General features: G+C 43.8%; 1 protein-coding gene across 4 annotated transcripts in view; it reads right to left on the bottom strand.

Annotated features, from left to right (window-relative positions):
- The window catches only part of SETBP1 (SET binding protein 1), a 244,314-nt gene that overhangs the window by 138,474 nt on the left and 84,014 nt on the right, over positions 1 to 21,826 (bottom strand). For 3 of the 4 annotated variants that reach the window (XM_079330330.1, XM_079330331.1, XM_079330333.1), the window contains one exon: positions 5,453 to 5,524. The exons of the other annotated variant lie outside the window; for it this stretch is intronic. In XM_079330330.1, the coding sequence (XP_079186456.1) occupies positions 5,453 to 5,524 (72 nt within the window). The remainder of the gene's footprint in view (positions 1 to 5,452; positions 5,525 to 21,826) is intronic. 4 annotated transcript variants of the gene reach the window in all.

Genomic DNA, 21,826 nt, shown 5'->3' with positions numbered 1-21,826 from the left:
TGTGCCCAGAAATGTTCCCAAGCGTGGAGGCCAACTGGCACAGAGAGGTTTGTACCTCTGCTCACAGCCGTGTCTTAGCTTTCCTAGCAGGGCAGCTAAATGCAAACAGCTCACAGGGATGAACCCTGATCCATGCTTAAGGATGATTTAGGAGTTTGCTAGTTGGACAAAAAGTGTGCTGAGAACTGGTTAAGTACTTTGAGTATACCCAGTTACACTCCCCTGGGTGTTCCCAGATACTGTTTAACCTGCTCAAGTTATTGTTATGACATACTTCTTTTCCTGATCAAGATTACTTCTTTCCAGCCAGAAGAAGGGAATTGTATGGCTGTAAATTTGGTTATGACAATAATCCTTTTGCTGGTTCATGAAATCACTCTTACTCAATAGGATGTGTGTTTACTGCTGTCTGCAATCTAAGAATCTTTGCAAGAAACCAGATGTGGTGTGTTCAAAGTGAAAAAAATACTATGCATGGACAGAAGAATTTCATAAACAAATCACTGCCCTCCTTATCCTGTTGCACATCATTGACATCTGCCTGATATTACATTTTCAGAGTTTGATACTTTGAATTGCTTACCCCCAAAAAAACATCCCAGCTCAAGTACTTGCCATATGCTCTAACTACTCTACATTGGTGTTCTGGTTTTGTCTGGGGCAGGGTCATTTTCTTCCCAGCCCTGTTACTGGGCTGTGTTTAGGATTTGTGCTGAACACAGGGTTGATAACACAGAGATGTTTTTGTTATTGCTGAGCAGAGCCAAGGCTTTTCCTGCTTTTTGCACTGCCAGGCTGGGGAGGGGATGGGGCTGATTGGGGATTAGGAGGAGACACAGCCAGGACAGGTGACCCCGAGTGACCAAAGGATGTTCCAGACCATGTCACATCATGCCCAGTGTACAAAGCAGGGGGGAAGAAGGAGGAAGGGGGATGTTTGGAGTGATGGTGTTTGTCTTCCCCAGTCACTGCTACATGTAATGGGTTCTGGCTCTCTGGAGGTGGCTGAACACCTGCCTGCCAAAGTTCTTTACTTCTAGAAGAATTATTTTTTCAAGGCAAGGCTATCTGGCAGAAGGTAGAGCAGGATTAATGCAATCCCAAACCATGAGGGAAGATCTTGGTACTGTGTCACCCCAAACTTGGCACACTCCTCCACCTCACAGAGACTCAAGGCAGAGAAAGGAGGCAGACGAAATAGTTCATGCCTGCACTCTCTCCACCACACACACCACAAAGCCTTCCCAGTGAAAAGGTTTCAAAGCTGCCATCAGAAACTCTTACATGGGAGCTGTTCAGAGGAACACATCCCTTTGAATGGTTTAGCTCACGACACTTCTAACAATCACCTGTGCAGAAACCTACTCATGGTTTGCACACAGCTTGGCAGGGAGCTCCTTATCCTGGTGAGCTGGCTGTGTTTCAGCAATGGCACTTTCTTTGTGGACAGCACCAAGGCTGCCATCCACCTTTTGCAGTTTTGCCTATTTTTCCCAAGGGAAAGATGGTGCAAACCTCTGTCAGGAGTTGGTGTCATCTCCCAGCTCCTGTTTGGACACCTTTGTGGCCCTGGAAGAAGCAATTTAAAGGCACCATGTGGATGTAGGCTCACAGCCTTGATGTTTCATGGTGGTTTCCTGATTCAGAAAGCAATAATGCCAGGAGGATGGCAGATTCCTCCATGCCAGCAGAATCTAAGGCCTTATGATCCTGTGATCTAGTGCAAAAGGCAGGAGGAGTGGGAAGCCCAGCAGGCACCTGATTGAAGAGGCTGGGGGAGATGAGAGGAGATGGTGTCCTGCTGTGCTTCTCCCACCTCCATAACCTCCTTATTTTCAAAGAGCTTCCACAGGGCTGTGGTAACTATTGTTCTCCACACCCCGTGCATCACCACCCCCACTACACTGACAGTTTGGGATTCTCACACTGCCAGCCCTGCTTCTTCCTGACACCGAAAAAGAGCAGCTTGTTTGGCTTCAGGAGCAAAAAAACCAGTGTGCAACTCAGGCACCCCTGTGCTAACAATGCAGAGGATGATGCTGCATAGCCCATAACCAGCATGGGCATATAATCATGCTCAGACAGACCCAGAGGCATTCCACATCCACGTGTCTGCCCCCTTTCCTTCCAAAAGTGACCACAGCACCTGGGTCAAGCTTTGGCACAACTGCTATTATGTGCAGAGTCAGCAGTGAAAGAACAATTTTATATATTTGATTTTCAAGGAGGCTGCAGATTCCCCTTGGACATTTAGATGAAAGGGAGTCTAATTCAAAGCTAGAGCAAAGTTTAAGGAGTAATTCTACACACGCAGGTAAGATGAAGTAAGAGTTGCTCTTTTCTCTGTTTGGCCCTGTAAAATGAGAAATACTACCAGAGCTATGCATTTTTTTGAAACCTGCATTATTTCTTTTTTCCTTGGAAGGGTTGAAATAGATTTAAGCACCACTGTTATTATCTCTAAAATGACAGAGACATTTTCATGTGAGTTTCCCTTCACAGTCTGATATCCATATTCACCATGTGCATTCCTTTGATTCAGGGACTGCAGCTCCCCTGTGGTCCAAGAACTCAAGGTTCATTTCGTGTTGCTCTTTCTGCCAAAATGGGATTATTAGACATGGAAAAAAAATCGCAAGGTCACCCACAGCCTTGATAGAAACAGGAGGGTAGGAGAATATTAGGAAGAAACTATTAGCTCTAATATCCAGCTGCATTTGGCAAACCTGAGTGTATTTGGATTGCCTATACCAGCATTTCACTCGCCTGCTTCCAAATGATTGCCCTGGCCCCAGTGATTAACCACCTGAATACACCCGAGAAGGATATTCACAGAAAAGATCTCATGATGAAAAGGCTATTCCTGGCCTTCTTTCCATCACATCATAATCTGTCCACTAATATGGCTTGAGATCTCAGCTGATCAAAAGGTCATAAGATGCTACTGCTAAGTATCACTCTGTCTCTGTTCAGCCAAAGGCATTTTTACTCCATTCAACAGGCAGAGGAATGTAATAGCAAAGCCTTCAAATCTGTTTGTATAATAGATGAAGTCTTCTCTTTGTGGCATTATTCATCCTTCAGGGAATGACACCTGATAAATAAATCTCTAGCTCCAGTGAATTTAAATAAAACAAAGGAAAATCATATCCTTGTGCACTGTAAATAGAAAACTGCACATAACATAAGAATTCCCAATTTTCCACCATCTCCTCTGCTAAAAAACCTATAAAGTGCCCACAATCCTCAGATTCTGCCACAATCAAGGGAGCCCAAATCTCTGAGTAAATTACAAAAAGCATGATAGTAACAGAGGAAGGACTTACAGATACATAACTCTTTAGTCTAATAAAGTGGTAAAACTTGTACCTATTTATCTTCATGCTGGTAAAAACCAGCAAGGTAAGAAAAGGGGGTTATCAGCACATCAGTAGCAATAATGCAGTGAAAATGGGGGGAAATCTAATAAGTGGGTCAATGTGTTTCCCAGGGAATAACACTAGGGGGGACAATTTCCAAGCATCCTGGGATTAATAAAATACTGAACCACATCCTATTCAACACCATCACTTGGCCCAGCTGGTCACCATTGCACTGGTGGTGATGCCAGTCATTGCCTCCAGCAGCAACTGCAGCCACTTCTCTGGGCATCCTGCTTCCAAGCCTCTCAGCATGGGCAGGGATGGCTGCCCAAAGCAGCAGGGAGAGAGGGCACCACTGCCAAGAGCCACCTGCCACCTGGAGCCCGTGTCTAGCTGCTCTGCAGAGGCACCTCCTGTGAGCAATGCCATTGGGAAACTGTTTTGTGTTTCCAGCAACACCTGAAGTGTTGTCACAAACAAATTAAACCACTCAGTGTTTCCCAGACTGTCCGCCCACTCTTTGGCTTTCCAGAGCTCTAAACCAGGACCAACAGACAGGTTCTTTAACTGCAACTGGCAGTCATTTTGCTCCTCTCCATGCTTTCAAAGCTGAGAGCCATCAAAGATTAGGAGAAAAAAATCATGACTATTTTTCCCTAAGAAGCAGAACTGGTAATAGGCTTCAGGAAAAATCCTCCTAAATGCAAGTGATAAGCGTAGACTGTGTGAAGGCTGACAGGTCTGATTATAATTATCACTGCAAGGGGACTAGCACTAACCTCCCTTCTGGAAGGCAATGACAATTCCTGGAAGGGAACATGCAAGCAAATTATCATAAACAAAATCACTGCAAGTAGAGTTGCCTTTCACTGGGAAACTAAACAAGATGCAGATTTGGGGGTAAAAAAAACCCAAAACCCCAAGCCCTAAGAATTTATTAAAGTTTATCCTAATAGAAAATGACAATTAATCATACATTTAAGTTTTACTGACTTCAGATGGGAGTAAAAGAATCAAGTGGAACACATGAAGTGTAAGATGGAATCATACATGCAAGAGGTATTTGAAAATAAAGTATATATTCTAAAAGTACACTTGAAGAACATTTGAACGTATACAAGGAGTCCCAGGGAGGATGTTGGTTCAGACTGAGATAAATATTCAAAACTAAGAAAATCCCAAGCCACCTTGCACCAACCTTTCCCCCTTCCTCACATCTTAGGATGAAGAAAGCCAAACAAAACAAATACACATCTCTTCAAATTGCTTCTATGCACAGATATCTTTCTTTGCATCTATACATTAACCAAAATGCAATGGCACCAGATTTCAGCAGGGTTGTGAGGTAGAGAGAATAGGGAATATTCCCTCAAGATCATCCTGTCTTGATCTTTCTGCTTTCTTTAATGGCATTTAATTTTTCTTAGTCTGCATGGGTTTTGGTTTTTTTTTTATTTTTATTTTTTCTGTTGTTGTTGTTTTGCGGTTTGGGGTGGGTTTTTTTTTTTTTTTTTTTTTTTTTTTTTTTTTTTTTTTTTTCTTTTTTTTGCATTTTTTCACCACATTTCCATTGGAAACTTGGAAACAGAGAAGCTTGGGCAATCTGGACCAAAGTAGCAGTACCCTAGCTTTTTCTTCTTGAAATAGGGAAACTTAATAGGGGCTATAACTGCATAGGACATGAAGAGAAGAGCCTCAGAGTCAAAAGCAGTTCTAAGAGTTTCATTCTCATTATATCTCAATGGAGTGGAGCAAATAAATTGTGCAAGGAGACATATGGAAGCTCGCTATGCAAATGGCCTATTTAAGGCTCTTACTTCCAAATTAGGTTCTGGTGTCAGGAGGTTGGTAACAATTATTCACACATAGATCATTTGGACACAATACAAACTGTTCTAAAACCCAAACCATCATAATGGCATGCATTAAAAGAAACCCAAAGTAATGTTTTAGACTCGTTTGCTTAGTGCTTGGATGATCCATTTCTGTTACACACATACCTAAATTTTGTGTCCAACGTTGCAAAATTGTGTTTGGAAAGGGAAAAGCAGGAAACAAAAATCATCACAGCCATATCCCCATGTTCTTACCTTGTTCACAGATTTCGTCACTGGACTCTGCACAGGGTACCCACACTCTCTTCCCAAATTCTTCATCTGACTCTGTGGTGTTTCCCAGAGCAAAGAGAAAAAAGAGAAAACTTGATTGTAGGGATGACTGTGTAGAAAATGGTCACAAACATCCCAAATTTTGTGCTGCCCTTTTGATTTCCTTACATGTTCTAGTATGGCCACTATCCCCACTTGCCAGCTGGGGCCCTGTGGGCACCCAGTGCTCACTCTCAGGTCCCTCAGTGCTCTGTAAGGCCCCCCAAGCTTCCCCTTACCCCACACAGATGTGTAAACTTCCCCTCCCAAATGTCCCCTGTAAGCTTGCTGGCATGACAGAGCCACCACAGCCCCCAGCAACCATGGGACACACAGTGAACCATGATCTCAGGAAATGATGCCAGGGATGCCTCTGACAACCTGTGCTGGAAAAGCTTGGGAAGAGAGCAGGAAGGTGTCACAAAAAGACAACCTGCCTGGTTTGTATAAGAGTTAAAGTAGGGAGCTGAAGCCAAGGATTACCACATTGCAAAACCATTTAAAACAAAGCAAGTGCTCGTGATTCAACAACGTGACAACAGCAGACCTGCTCTGCACTGTGCTTTGGTACTTCTGGTATGAAAATGAGATCTTCCTTTGCCCTTCCTCCCCTCCCACATCCTCTCCTCTTTGTCCACCTCTCCAGCCCTTCACACAAAGTTGAAATATTTCACATTTTCACCTGTGGTGATGCAGATCCAAGAGTGTTTGCTTTGCTTTGCTTTGCTTTTCACTGATTTTGCCAAAGGCATCCTTTTAAGCATCAGTCTGTACAAAGATAATAGGTGACACAATTCTCTATAACTGGAATCAGCAACAAATCAGCCATCTGCCACTCCAGGGGTCTGAGATTAACCCAGCTACTGGACCGTGACTGCAAAGCATTTGCACATTTAGATTACAGAAATGTGAGGTTACAGGTCCAAAAAATAAGACTGGGAGTGGGGAAAGTGTGGGGAGAAGGAGTGGAAGACAGCCCTCAGAAGAATCCTTTAGATTAACCCTTCCAGACACAAGTCACCTCAAAACAACTCCAAGTAGATAGTATTTCTCATTATAAAGAGCTAAAAGGAAGAAGGATTTGAAGGAAGCAACTTGAGACACATTAGACACCATATTTCTGGAGAATACCACCAAAGACATTTCTTTAAGACAGAGAGAAATAAAGACAAAAAAAACCCCTACAGCTGCCTTGTCAAAGCCTTCCCTCCTTGGGAAGCATGACCAAGATGCCCAGATGGTTGGTTTGTCCCAAGATGGACAAGATGCATTCCACAAGCTCCCCTATGGTCAAGATTTCAAGAAATGAAAGAGCTCTCCCTACTGAAATAACAAGGTTTGTGAAGATATCTTCATTTGTTGCTCCCCTCTTGAATAACAAACACTATTTTGGGGATGTGCACATATGGATGCTGTCACTCCACATTAATACTTGTCCATGTCTTTGGGATTCTATCTGTAAATCTATTGGGAATTGTTATTTGATGTCTGAAGAAGTTTAAATCATTAATAAATACAAACTGATTCCAGATCTAAAAGCATGAGCATGGGTCTGTACAGTGAGTGGTGGTCAGGACAAGAATCGGGGTCTCCTCTGGTCATGTTGATAGGCTTCAACCCTTACTTTCTCTTGCAGGGTAGAATTCCACAGATCTCTGAGATTCCCACCCTCAGACATCTCAGGTTAAAAAGAGGAGGTTATGCCCAGAGGAACAGGTGTAGCTGCAGCCAAAAGTGTCAACAAGAACATCTGGAAAAGTCTGGAACATCTCATCTACAAGAAAAGACTGAAGCATTGTAATTGTTCTGTCTGGAGGAGAGAGGATTCCAGAAAAATCTTGAGCATTTTCCCATGCCTAAAAAGGCTCCAGGAGAGCTGGAGAGGAACTTGAGACAAGGACATGAAATTACAGGACAAGGGGGAATGGCTTCCCACTGCCAGAGGGCAGGGATAAATGGGATATTGGTTGGTAGAGTGGAGAAGCCCTAGCATAAGTTACCCAGAGAAGCTGTGGCTGCCCCATCACTGGAAGTGTTCCAAGGCTGGATGGGACTTGGAGCAACCTGGTGTAGTGGGAGATGTCCCTGCCCTTGGCAGGTGGTGGAATTTCATCAGCTTTAAGGCTCATTCCAAACCAAACCATGTAAGGATTCTGTGATTTTATCAAATTCAGGCAAGGTCTGAATGGTGTGTGCCTGGGTGAGGATGATATTTCAAGCAGCTCAACTTACAACATCCAAACTGAAAACCAAGCAGCATGGACATGTGTTTACCACAAATCTATGTGTTTTATGCATGTCCTTTATTTAGAGAAAACAGGAGGATTCAGGAAATATATTCAGGAAAACAGTAGGATTGGGTGGAAGGTACAAGAACACACTTCAGCTTCTTTGGCTAACCCTCTTATTGATATTTCCATGGTGAAGAATTTTTAGAACAACTAAGTTTTCCTGGGCTAAGCACTGCACACCCTGCAGTCACAACAGAGTGAAAGAGCAAGAAGTCATGGCTGCACCTTCTCTGCACAAACCCAAGTTGAACTGCAGCAAATACAGGGTACAAAGCACAGCTGAGAGGTGAGGAAGAGCAAGGGATCAGCTGCTTTATTCATCCTGCTCCATACAAAATCTGCTGGCATCCACTTAGAAGTAAGTGCCATTCCCAACAGTGTTGATTTGGGACAGAGCATTTGATCCTCCACAGAGGAAGGCCTATTGATCTGTGAGGAGCTCTAAGAAGAGGGTGAGGGGAGCATGGTAGACAACACATGTAAGTCTGCCTGAACTCCCCCCTATTTATCACAGTATTTCCAAAAGCCTTCCTGGGCAGGGGTATGTGCTCCCAAACCAGGTCTACATGTCTGAGACCAAAGGTGAGGTTTGAAGTGGTTTGAATGTGTACCAGGGCATGGTTTTCAGGTGAGAAAGAGGTCACAGGGATCATCCCATGCCTGAGACTACAAAATGGGCCAAGCTAACAACCCAATAATCCACAAGCTTCTGAGATGCAGCAAGCTAATGAGGCTCTGCCTGTGCTTCAGAAAGGTCTCCTTGAACTTGACCTGCTGACTATGTGAGAGCTAAAACTGCTGTTCTAACAGGATCTAGACCTGTTTTCAAAACCAGAGACTGGGGTTTTCCCTTTCTCCAGTCTCTAGTTTCTGTAATGACAAGCTGAAACTTCAAATACAAATTCCTGGATGATCCAGAAAGGGGAGGGGGAAAATATCTTTGCACTTAACTTTAACTACTGAACAACTACAAGGTAATAATTTTTTAAATGCTAATATATATATATGTATATATATATAAATCAAAACCCTGTTAAAAAATAAGTGGTTTGGTTTGTTTTTTCCTTGTCTGTGAATGGAATGACAAGGGAAACAGCACAGTACAAAACCTTCCCTTTCAAACAGAAATCACCAAAAAATTCCAGCCTTTGCAAACTCCAGTTTCTTGCAAGTTAACCAACATCACAAAATGATGGAGTTTCATCCCTGCTTTTTTTTGTTTATTTGTTTATCTGTTTGTTTGTTTTATCCAGACAGGTTTTTGCAGGAAGGGGCTTTTGCCACCCAAACAGCGCCGCTGCATCAACCAGGAGCTGAGCTGAGCCGCGGAGCCGCTTGGAAGTTGCCTCATCTCCCAGCAAATGAGGAACGGAGGGAAACACCGACGCAGGCGACGCTGCACCTTGCAGCAGAGACTCCTGTGTCCTACAAGTAACCTTGCATCACGATACAGAGCCGCAGCAGCAGCCGTACGGTGCAGTGAGGAGGAGGAGGAGGACAGCGACTGGGAGGGGAAGGGCAGCAGGAAAACAGGCAGAAAACTCCCTGAGACTCTGCTATTCCTCCTTAGGAAAAAAAAAGAATTATATTTTAAAAATTAAAGAAAAAAAAAGTCTTTCACGATACGGGTGTGGAAGGAGGGGATGAGCCACTTTACACTCCCAAGTCCCCAGCAAAGATCCCCTCCCTTTCCCAAATTTCGCTGGGGGGTGAGGGGAAGATGGAGGAGAGAAGGGTCACATTGAAAAGGCGAAGAAGGGGAAGCAGGGAGGAGGGAGGACACTCCTGAGCCCGGCCAGTGGCCCCACGGTCTCAGCCATTCTCATTCCTGACACGTTTCCCCGCTCTCAGCACAGCCCAGCTTCGAAATATTAGCGTGGCGCAGAGTGCCATTTTCGAGTCGCTGCAGCTCCTTCTTGGCACCGGTTCAGCTTTTTGTCTTGCCTTCTCCTCCGAGCGCCCAGCGGAGGGAGGAGGAAAGAAAGGAAGAAAATAAAGCCCCGCTGGTTCTCTGCCGGGGCTGTCAGACTCCCCGCAGCATCCCCAGCCCTGCCCGCGGCACCCCGCGCCCTCCCAGCCCGCTCCCGACCGAGCCACCCGGCAAACATAAATCTCCTTCCACCTCCACGGCAGCCAGCTCTCAGTCTCCTTCCCCCTCTCCGCCGCCACCCCTTTTCATCGCCGCTCTCCTTTGTACTCCTCTAAATTTTTCCAGCCAAGCGTTACAACCTTCCACCCTCCCTTTCTCCTCCATCCCCGGCCCTCCCACCTCCTCCTCTCGCATCGGCAGAAAGGATCGTGCCATGGTTGCCGATGCCCTGGCATCTCCCTGGGGCGGGGAGGGAGCCCCGGCACGGCCAAGGCGGGTCCGGTCCAGCTCACAGGTGTGTGCACACACTCGTGTGACAGGGCAGGACACGCTCTGCGCCCCTTGGCATTGCTGCAAACACAAGCCTGACTTTGGCAACCGACTCCTTCCTCCTGCTTGTGGGGCCGGGAGGAAAGCAGAGGCAGAATAACAAGGGAGGGACACTGTATTTTTTTAAGCAACCCAAACATGGCACTGAGCACTTCCACCAACAACTTCTCAGCCTGCTGTGCTGGCAACCAGCTGCTGGTTCCAGCCTGGCACCAGCTTTGATTTGTTTTTCTCTCCTCTTAAACGCCCTGCTCCCAAATATTTATTCCTTTCTTTTTTTTTTTTTATTATTTTTTTATTTTTTTTTAATCCCTCTTAGGTTTTTTGTTTTGTTTTGCTTTTTTTTTTTTTTTTTCTTATTTCCTTCTTAGCTTTTCCATAGACATAAGACCTGTCCGTATGCTTGCCACCTTCCCTCTGGTGACAGGAGCTATGTCAGGGCAGGTATAGGCTGGATATTAGGAGAAGGTTTTCTTCCCCAGAGGGTGGTCAGGCCCTAGAACAGGCACCCTAGGGCACCCAAGGCACCAACACACTCAGGTACATGGTGGGATTCTTGCAGCTGGGCTGTATAATCCTTGTGAGTGCCTACCAACTCTGAATATTCTATGATTCCATGATTCTGGGGGACTCCCTCCCATTCCCACACCCAAATCCAAAGCAGTATGTTTGGAAGGGGCACCAAAGGAAGTGATACCTGATGTAATAGTCAATGGACCAAGAACAAAGGAAAAAAAACAAAACAAAACTCATATGTACACATAAGAAGAATATTCTCCTTCTGAGGAAGAGGATGAGAGAGTGAGAGATGCCCCAAAAGCAGGCAGCACAATCCTTGGGCATACCAGGATGTGCTAACCCCAGCCCCCTCCTCAAAGGAGGGAGGAGTCAATTTTTGTTGGAAAGCAGAGAAAGACTGAGGCAAAACGCATGTTCTCCATGGAAAAGACCCTAGAGAGCCAACTTCCAGCCAGTGATGTGACTCCTATTAAACCAGAGTTTCAGACACTGACATATGCATGACAGAGATAAAGTGCTATCAAATACACCTTGTCTGGTGCCTGGAGGAAAGAGATTTGGAGGAAAAAATATAATAATGCTGATTCTGGGGATGGCTTGGGAAGGACATGGAGGGAAGAGAGATGCGCTGAGGATTTTATCATGGAGGCATGAGTGTATTAATCTGAAAACCTGGCTGGAGACCCAGGGCAGGACACAGCCCCATAAGCAGCCACTGATGTCCCTGGAGCTTTGCATGAAATTGCCTGGATGGCTTTGTCCACTGAGAAACATCAGGGCTCCTTAGAAAACACAGGACTTAAAGGACGCTGAAACAGATGGGCACTCCCTCCCTGTGGCAAATCCCTCAGGAGATCCAGCAGAAGTGCCAAAAAAAGTCTGGTTCTTGCTGAACATGTTCAGGCCACCTCAGGGAATAGCAAATCAACCAGCTTGATGGGGGGGTCACAGAGGCAGAGCTGGAGGCAGGCAGGGAGGCAGACAGCATGCTCGGGGTGGTGCAGACAAAACAGCAGTGTCCTGAGCAGCTGCCTAGCATGCATCTTGGCAAAATCTCTCCTGGCTGTGGATGAAGCAGAAATCACGGGCTGGATTTGTAAACCCATCAGCTGGGCCTGACTTTTGCCTCCCCAACCTGCAGGGACAGCACAGGAGGGGAGCAGAGGGCTGGGTGACACCTCTCTAGCTGCCAGGAGCCACGTGGAGGAGCTGGTCCTTTGGATACTGCCAGCTGCTGAGTGGGAAGCAGCTGATGGGCAGGGGCTGAAGTGGACTTAAAATAAGCACAACACCCTGCCATGACTGTGCTCACCAAGGGATGTGTGAGTTTGAGGATTTAAACCCAGCCTGTCCCCTTAGGAACACCTCCACCTCTGGGATGCACGCCCTGTGCAGGGTCCCTGTTGGAATTTCTCCCAGTCACCACGACACAGTTGGATCTGGTTAGGTTGGGTGGAGTATTTTTCAGGTAGAGCCACCAAATGCCCTCTTCTGAGCTGTGGTTTTACTGCCCCAAGCTCTTTGCATAAGGATATCATCCAGCACTGGCCATATTTCCTCCAAATGTCTGCTTCCAAAGCCAGCCAGTGATCATCTCAATGCTCTCTCTCCCACAGAGTTTATATGTCTGTTTTCTCTGTTTGCTATCCTTGAGGCTTGGGGCAGATTTCTGCTCTTCCCTCCAACCCTAAGTGCTGGCATTTGGCAAGGCAGAGGGGGTCCCTTACATGTGTCCATGGCAAAAAAGGACCTGAGAGCTCAGCTGGAGTCATCTGCAGAGAAACACCCCTGCCTGCAGGTATCATTGAAGTGACTCCCAGAGAGAGGCACTTTCAGATCCTTTGAGTCAAAAGGTGCTATAAATAAAAGATATTACAGGCTAGCAAGTTCTCAGTTGTGAACTGGAGTGGGAAGGAATATTTTAGCATCCTTTTTCTGAGCACATTAACTCTTGGCAGACGTGATCATTCAGGTCTTCACAGCTGAAAACTTCACACCGTGTGCAGCATGTTGAGTCCACACGCTCCATTTCCATTTTCAACAGCTCTAAAATCCACTCTGCCCCAGTGCAATATCACCCCCCGAGTGCAGAGAGCACCCAAATATTGAACCACTTTGGGGGTCATGACACTGAATATACACTCCATGGTCATCTTTCCTAGGATTTGTTGCTATAAGCTCACAATAGAGAGTGCCTAAAGATTTTTATCAGCTGGCTTCTGATGCTTCCCTTTCCAGGGTGAGCAAGCACTTTGTATCAATCTGGCTTGCTTTAGTGCAGTGACCCAGCACTGTGCTCTGCTGCTGAAAGTTCAGGTCCCAGCTGTGGGGCTAAACTCTTGCTGACACTGTGCTGATTTCTCTCTCTCTGTCACCCATGCTGCCAGGGGAGGGGGAGGACACATTGGATTTTTCCAGGCAGGGAAAAAAAAAAAAAAAAAAAAAAAAAAAAAAGAAAGGAAATTATTGTGCAAAACACAGAGAAGATGTGGCAAAGGAGAAGGCAGAGGAAAACAATCCTGGTGTGTGCAGTGAGACTGAGGAGAGGAAATCCTCTGGGCAGCACAGGGCACTTTGATCACGCTCTTTTTCTTCATGGAGGAGGAAATCTTGGCCAAGAGGCAATTAAATTGTTACAGGCAAAGAAAAGCTTTTAGGATGCATTGAAGAACTTGTGTGTGTGAGCAACAGCACAGAGAGATGCAGAGGAAGAAATCAGTATTAGTGACGGGTGAACTAGAGAAGTTTGGGTGGTTTGTTTTGGATAAAGATCCCCACATGCAGACGCTTATCTAAAGCCCTCAGTCTTCAGAGCAGGGCTAGAAGTCTCTCAAGAACACACTCTTCTTGCATGACTTCCAGTATCTCTGAAAGTCTTTTTTCGTGCCAAAAATACAGCAAAACCAGCTTGCTTTCTTCTTCTTTTATGCCGTGTTTTGGCTCGTCTGCCTCTGTTTCCAAGAAAAATACCTAATCAAAAAGCTTTTAATTTGGAGGCTAAACTGTGCCACTTTAATTTCAAGCCATTCTTGTTGTCATGACTGCATAGGTACGAGGGAAATATAGAAAGATGTTTCTGTGATTCTATGGAAAACTTTCAGAGAAGGATCCCTAAAAACAGCAGAAAAAGAAGCTAGTTTCCTAAGTAAACCTTGAGCTCTCCCACCTTAAGCAAACTGCTTATCTGTAAAATGGCTATTCTGCCATTGAATAACACAAGAGATCACAGCATTGCCATAGAGCCTGTGAGTCTAGGGTGGTTATTAGTCATGAAATATTATTGAATCAATAAATGAAAAAACCCAAACAAAACCCCCAAAAAAACTAACAAACAAAAAAGATCTTTGAAGAGACTCTTATTTCCTCACTCAATTTTCAGTAGCCCTGACCTGACAGAGAAGAATGAAAGAAAACAGCCTAAACATGATCTGGTGCTCTCCAGTTTTCATAAATCCAAGTGTAACTGAGGCAGATTAGTCAGGTGCTGTTGGAATAAGGGCTGAATGGTCCTGTTTTGATGAAGTCCTCTGGACAAACAGGATAGCTGCAGGGCTGGGTTTGAATTCTGGCTGGATTTACACCAGGGTATCTGAGTTAATGCTGTTCACTGTGTAGGTCAGGTTGAAATCAGGCTAGTGTGCTTCTAAGGATGTTTCCAGACATCCTGTTCTCCTGAGCCATTCACCTCATGAAGGTTTAAAGAACACAGTTTCACTTCACAACACAGTGAAGGTTTTGCTGTTAGAGATCAGATGATGCTCTTTACAAATGCTTTCTTGTCTTTTCTCTGCCTTCCCTATCATTTATTAAATACTCAAGCAATGATCTTCAGCTCACCCAAGTGGCTTGGAGAGCAAGACTCATGTTTCTAGCTAGTCCAAAGAAGGATAACTTAATCCAGATCAACAGGAGCAATGGACAAAGTCAGAGGAAAAGCTACGACCAAAATGTTAAACCTTCCAAACCAAGGACACAGCCTTCTAGACAGCACAGTACAAAGAGGCTAAGTATTTTCTCAATGAAAGTGATGGAACTTCTTGTGGGAGACCAAGACAGATGCAGGAGGCCCAAGTTCCCATTCATGTCCCCATCTCTGATGGGGAGCAGCTCCATTACCTGCAACATGCTGTGCTCTTAGCAAAAACTACCCACTGTGTCCTGCTGAATGCTGCAGGGTGCTGGTTTCTTTTTTTTTTTTTCCCCAAAACTTGGCTCTTGTGCAGCTTCTTAGTTTACACAGTGGGAGACATGACTTTTTTGGCTTGAAAGTAAAAAATCTGGACTCTTTCAAGAGTGCTGAAATCTGGCCCTGAGCTTTTTAGACAAAAGTGACCCAATCAATCCAGTTATTACACCATTCTCTGGCCTGTGACTAACACATGGATTGATATTTGCTTGCAGGAAATGTTGGCAGGAGCTGGGGGTTCCCATTGACTCGTGCTGCTCACTGCTCCCCAAGGAGCAGCGGCGATGGAGCGGCCGCTTCACAGGTGCACGGATTGCTTGCCAAAATATTGTAAATCAGAGCAGAAGAAGGAAGGCCTGGAACAATGCTGGTTTGTAGAAATGGCCATTGGAAAGGGATGTCAACCATGCTCATTTTGCAGGTTTCCTCCCCCAAGTCCACGTGTGCTCACGCTGCACCAGAGGGATCGGGCCCCAGGCTGGAAATCCAAGGAGCACGCCAATAATTTGGCAGAGATTACACATGGGATTAACTTGTCCCTGATCTCCGTTATTGGTTCAAAACCAGGAATTCTCATAGCTTTTTGGACAGATGGCTTGTCCTATTACTTCTTGTGTTAGATTTCCCACTGAGGCTGAAAGCAAATCCACATCCAAGCTGAAAGTAAACAACCTGTGAATTCAAAAGGCATTAACTCAAACTGCCAAAGCATTTGCTGCGTATGCTGCAGATGTCAAACAGACAGTTTCCCACAGCCCTGAGCCTAGACACATAGCTAAGTTACACAGAAAAACCTTCCACCCAGCCTGAAAATCCATCCTGTGCAAAACTCACTTTCCTTGCTGGCATTTTAAGGGCTGGAGCTCAGCTGGAATGAATTAATGTAGCTGCTCTGATTTGAATAGAGCTATGCCAATTTATACCAGATGACAATTTCACCCTTTAGAGGCCAAGTGGGAAATGGCTATCTACTACTTTTTTTTAACAGTGTGGTTTGAGGCAGAAAAACATGAAATGTGGTGTTTCTTAAGGAGTGAAGGAGCACTAAGTTAGTTTCTTTCCATTACAGTGAATCATTTTTGAAGGAACCTTTTAGAGGGGATGGTTTTAAAAAAATAAATCAGGCTTTGCAGAAAAATGGATATAAATAACAGAACTTATAAGTACAAACAGCACAAGTTAGCCAACTTACTCCTATTCCTGATAACTTCCAAAATGCCAACAAAAAGTTGACAAATAGGAACCCAAGCATGATATTGCTGTGGCATTGCAGGAAATTCAGAAAGTGGGAAGAACTAAATAATATGGTCTGTTTTTCCTGCCAGGGCTGTATGAAGAGGACAAAAAAAACCCCCACAAAACGAAACCACACAAACAAAAAACATCCATCCCATATGCTTTGAAATGCTCTCAACTTTGCAACCCTGGTGTTCTCCTTGGCCATAAAGAGGTGCAAGGTAGTTTTCCTGACATATTTCGGTTTAAATTGAATATCACAATTGAAGTCACATTCTGTAAAGCAAGACTCATTCCATTTGAAGCAATACAACCTCAGGGTACATATTCAGGAGTGATTACTTGAATTAAGCCTTTGATTTATTCTTTACCATAGGAGGCCCCACTAGCAGACTCCTATTTTCCCCAAAGTAAACAGGAGGTCAAATATTGCACCAACAGGAATGAATGGAGATTTCTCAGATGATAGTAATGTAAAATCAAACTTTAAACTGTTTAACCTTCAGTCACTAGACCGATTTAGCTTACCAGAAAATTCAGCACCTCTTTCCTCCAACCATCTTTATTTTCACTTTACAATTCAGTATAAGCAGGCAATTAGTAATACTTTGCCTGTTTATAGAGCCTTACATCTGAGGATCTAGAAACACTTTGTAAACACTAATGAATTAAGCTTCTTAACACCCCCTGTGAGACAGATACTGCTATCTCATTTGCACAGCTCAGAGAAGTGCAGGTTTGCTGAGCGCTGGCGCCAGACAGCACCAGAGCTGGGAAACTACTGCTGGCCCTTAGCCTCACCTTCAGCTCAATATCACAGGGTTTTCCATGGATGTGGGGATGTGCCTGGCAACTTCAGGAGCTCATCAGTGTCTCCTGGAGCTTCCAGCATGCCCTGATGCCTGTCAGACTGAAAACACAGAGGATTGGACTTCCACCCATGGAGACGACTTAAGACCCATTTAGAGGAACACCATGAAAATGCCATCTGTCCTCTTCTGGAACAGCCCTTCACACTTGTGATGATGATGATCCTCTGATGTGTCAGCCAGGGGAAAAACTTGGGATTTCATTTGTCCCCACTCAGTTCTTAATCACAACAATGACTCCAGACTTACTATTAAAAGCCCAAAGCAATACAAAAGTCCAGGAGGATTCCAGGAGGATTCTCTCCCTTTCCTTTTCATTTCTATTTGCCCATATATTTTTCTCATATAAGGATAAGGTAAAATATACAAACTTGCTTTCCAGTCATGCTGACAAGAGGAACTCAAATGAGTTTTAAAGAAAACCTGAAGGTTTTACTTCCAAAACTATCAGGAATATTTAATCCTAGGAAAGCCTTAGGACAGGATAGGCATTGGTGAGATGAATTTTGGGGTTTTTTTTGTTTCTACTTTGTTTTTTTTTTATTTTTTTTTTCCCTAAAGTACAGTCTAATTTATTGAACATCAACTAATGTCTGGTACCTATTTGAAACATTTTCAACATGGACCTTCTCCAAATTCATGGCAATTGGACAATTTCCATGATGATTCTTCTGTCTAAAAATACACACCTTCCCCTCTTTTCAATTTATCATTGAGTCAGTTGGCCTGTTTATTGTTGAAGTTTTTCCCATTTAATAGTGCACTTAGAAAAGCTTAATACAAACATTGACCAATTCATCGCTGTCACAAAAAGAAAAGCCTCAGAAGTAATTAATCTAAACAGGAGTCAAGAGCAAGAGTCTCTTATTTAGAGATCAGTCAATGGGAAACTATGTTATGGAAGCTATTTTAAAGAGAACAGATTTTTTGGATTTTTTTCTTAAACATCTCTATCCTTCCACTGATTGAAACTGAGGAGAAGAGCAAATAAAATATTTGGGTTTGCTTTCAAAATTTGTTCATGACCTTAAATCCCTGGAATGGGAACAGACAGGCATTTGACATATTCAGTGTGTTGATTTGTGAACTACTGGCAGATTGCTGTTTGCCTAAGAATACGTATTTGAAATTCTTTTCTAAAAACTCTTCTTGATCTTTTCCCAGTTCACGGGCTGTTAAATGTCTGCATGACACGGTGGGGTTTGTCTCCTGAACAGAGGGACATTACAATCTCTGGAAGCAGGTTTTCAGTGGGAATATTAAAGGCACTATTCAGGAATATTCTCCAGTATTTACAGCCTCCACAAACAGCACCGCATGCAAACATGTTTGCTGGAATATTTGTCAAGAGCAAACATGACAGGATGGTGGGAGAAAGTGTACAAAGTCTAACCAAGCCTATAAAAACCCAACAGCTAATGAATACTTTGTGGAAAATGTCTTATGGCATTTCCTCAGTGATGGATGCTTATTAGGAAAGCCTATAAAGCTGAAACTATTTTGCTCCTGTACTCCAGAAGTGAAAGACACTTCCATGGCTCACATTGTCATCTTCATCCATTACTCTGCTGGATATAGGAACATTTTTAAAAGAAGTTTTTCGTGGGTATCAAATGGACAGAGGGCCAGAAACTCATTTTATGTATGCATTGTGATGTCTCAAAGCTCTTCTTTGACCAAAAATACCAAAACAAACAAAACAAAACAACAAACACCAACAACAGATATGAATATATATGTAGATTTGCCCCAATATATCTCATCAATAAGGTACCACCATAATGTTATATGGCACTATGGACCCTCTTTTCAGGCCTCTTCCTTCAGTGACGAGATTGCTTTTGGATTGGGTCTTTTAAAATAAACATAGCAGACTCATGTGGACATTGGCTCAAAAGCACATGGCCAGGGAGGGAGGAGGATTTGGAAGGAAAGGCAGTGGACAGACACCCTCAGGTTTACATGCCTGGGTGCTTGGGAATGGTGGATTATGGACTCACCTGAGACAAGAACACTGACTGCCATGCAAGCAAGTGGGCATTCATGGATGAGAAAATCACCTCTTACTCAAAAAAATAAGGCATTGAGAGCAATATTTTTAGTCAACAACAGCCAGTGAAAGCATTTGGGATATGCAGCAGTGGGACAGCACAAGGGTAACATGAACTTGGAGACTGAAAAACTTATCTGGGGAGTATTTCTTCCTCTTAGCCTATAAGTCACATTTTACAAACTCTGGACCAAATTTTGCTTTTAAAGGGAAGCTTTAATACAGTGGGATCACTAACCCTCTGATACACTCCTGGTGATAACACAAGACAGGTTAGGTTACAGTCAGGGCAAGGTTGAATACCTGTACCTGTGCTCCTCAAAATAGTCTAGCAGTGCCAAACTCACTATAAGCTCTTGAAACTCACCACTGTATGTTTTCCAGTCAAGCACGACACTTCCTTTTTCACCTGACTAATACTGATCCCCACAGTGTAATTTCTAAGCAGGAGTTTACTGAAAATGATCTTTGTTCTGCTATGTGTGCAAACAAACCAAAAAGTAACATGGTAAGAGTTCTTTTTAAAAACTATAAATCTTAGTTCATTAAAAAATACAGTCTTGTTTTGCTAATTCTGCCTATTAACTGAATGCATCATTCCTTATGTTCCCCTGACCTGGAAGGTAAGGAAAAGTGATGGACCATCCAGAATTCTTTCCTCTTTGTTCATGCATTGCTAGAGATGATACTGTATAATGCATGACTTACCTGCAAAGACATTGGAGGAGTAATGAAATAAGCAGATGCTCTGTCAGCAGGCTTTTAAAACATTGGTATTGCAATCTGAGATGCAGTCAGCCATCACATGCATATGTCCTTTATTTATGGAGCTGGTAAAGGCTCTATGCCAGGAGCATCAAGCCACCTTTTTCCTTCTTGCTTTTCTTCACATTTAAGAAAGTTGCTGTCTGGGTATTTTACTTTCATGAAAGCTCCAGATTTGGGAAGATTTGCCTCTTGTTTCATCCATTAAAAATAGAGGTGTGAAAACCAAGCCACTGCATCTAAACACATGACTGGGGATTCTTCATTGTGAAATCTCTCAAAATAGGTGTTTCTACCTATTTCTCTTAATCAGGTAGAAGGGGACCCCAGAACCACTAACCAGCTACACCACAGACCACAGCACCAGAAAGAGAGTACATTAAAATTAGATATTGAAAAAAAAAAAAAATTATTTACTGTGGGGGTGGTAAGGCCCTGGCACAGGGTGCCCAGAGCAGCTGTGGCTGCCCCTGGATCCCTGGCAGTGCCCAAGGCCAGGCTGGATGGGGCTTGGAGCAACCTGAGATAGTGGAAGCTGTCCCTGCCCATGGCAGGGGGTGTAAAAGAAAATGAACTTTAATGTCCCTACCAACCCAGGCCATTCTATGACTCTATGATTTGCATGTATTCATTCATCTATAAATTCAATTTTTCATACTATTCTATTCAAGATTCTAGGTCATTTCATGACAATATAAATCATGTTTTCCCCTAAACTGTGTTTCAAGCACCAATATCAATGTAGAAATCAGGGGGCAAGCAGGCACAAATCAAAGGGAAGGAAGGCATTCACATCAACAGCCACCATAAGAGGAGTATTTTGCATTATAAATAAAATAGTGTTGCTCAGCTGCAGGAGGAGTGAGTTTCTCAAGTCACTGAGCTGCATGGCTGTGGCTCAGGGGAGGGTTTTAGTTCATGCTCAACGCTGTGCTTGATTACTGGTACATCACCCAAAGGCTCACAGCAAAACAGATGATGGGACACAGAAAAGCTCTTCTTCCTAACAGAGCAAAGAGAGCTGCTGCTTGCTGACTGACAGCTCCCCAGCCAGCTTATGTGAATCTAATTACCCAGCCACAACCCAAATCAAAATGCCCCACTGCAGCTGGTGTCTCACTTAATCCATTCATAACACGAGCTAATTAGCATTGATGTTTTTGGGCAAGTTTATTCCAAATGTGGTCAAGTCCCAGGCTTTCAGCTTGGTTGCTAGGACCCATTGAGGATCCTGGGAGAGGCTGTGTTTCTGCCCAGAAGGCATTTTTCTGTCTTGGTGACGAGAGATTTAGGAGTGTTTCAGGGGAAGACGTTGGGCAGGACTGAGATGAATATTGGCATATAAACTCTTATGCTGCTCTGCCTGCTACACCCTGTCTCAGTGCAGGAGAATTTGTAGCAGAATTACAGTATTTCATCGTTTGCATTGTGTCTGAATTCAAACATCCTAATTGTGGGGGGGAGAAAAAAAAAAAAGAAGGAAAAAAAAAAGAAAAGGAAAAAAAGGGAGAGAAAAAAGTAAAAGGACAAATGAAAATAAAAGGAAAGGAAACAGGAATAATAAGAGGGGGGAAAAGAGGGGGGAAAAAACGAAGAAAAAAATAAGAGAAGGAAAAAGGGAAAAGAAAAAGAGAAAACAAATAAAGCAAGCTTGGCAAATGGGAAAAGTCATGAAACAATTCTCTATTTTATAATATTCTTTGTGAACAGGGCTGAGAAAAGAGGCCAGTTACCAGAGCTTTGCATTTCCTTTTCAACCTATGGGATTAGAAGATGAGAGCAGGTGCTAATGGGAATTTTGCCCATGGCAGAAAATCAGAATCCTAAATCTTCATCTCTGGAAATCTCAAAAACCCTTAGCAATGATCTATAGCGGCTGCACTTGGAAATTGGTGATATAAGGAATTGTCACTTGGCAGAAAACCGACTTTCTGCTCCTTCAGCACACCACAATTTCAGTTTAATTTGTAACAGGATGCAAG

Source organism: Erithacus rubecula, assembly GCF_903797595.1.
Source record: "Erithacus rubecula genome assembly, chromosome: Z".
Taxonomy (NCBI): domain Eukaryota; kingdom Metazoa; phylum Chordata; class Aves; order Passeriformes; family Muscicapidae; genus Erithacus; species Erithacus rubecula.
This window is presented reverse-complemented; position numbering and strand designations above follow the sequence as displayed.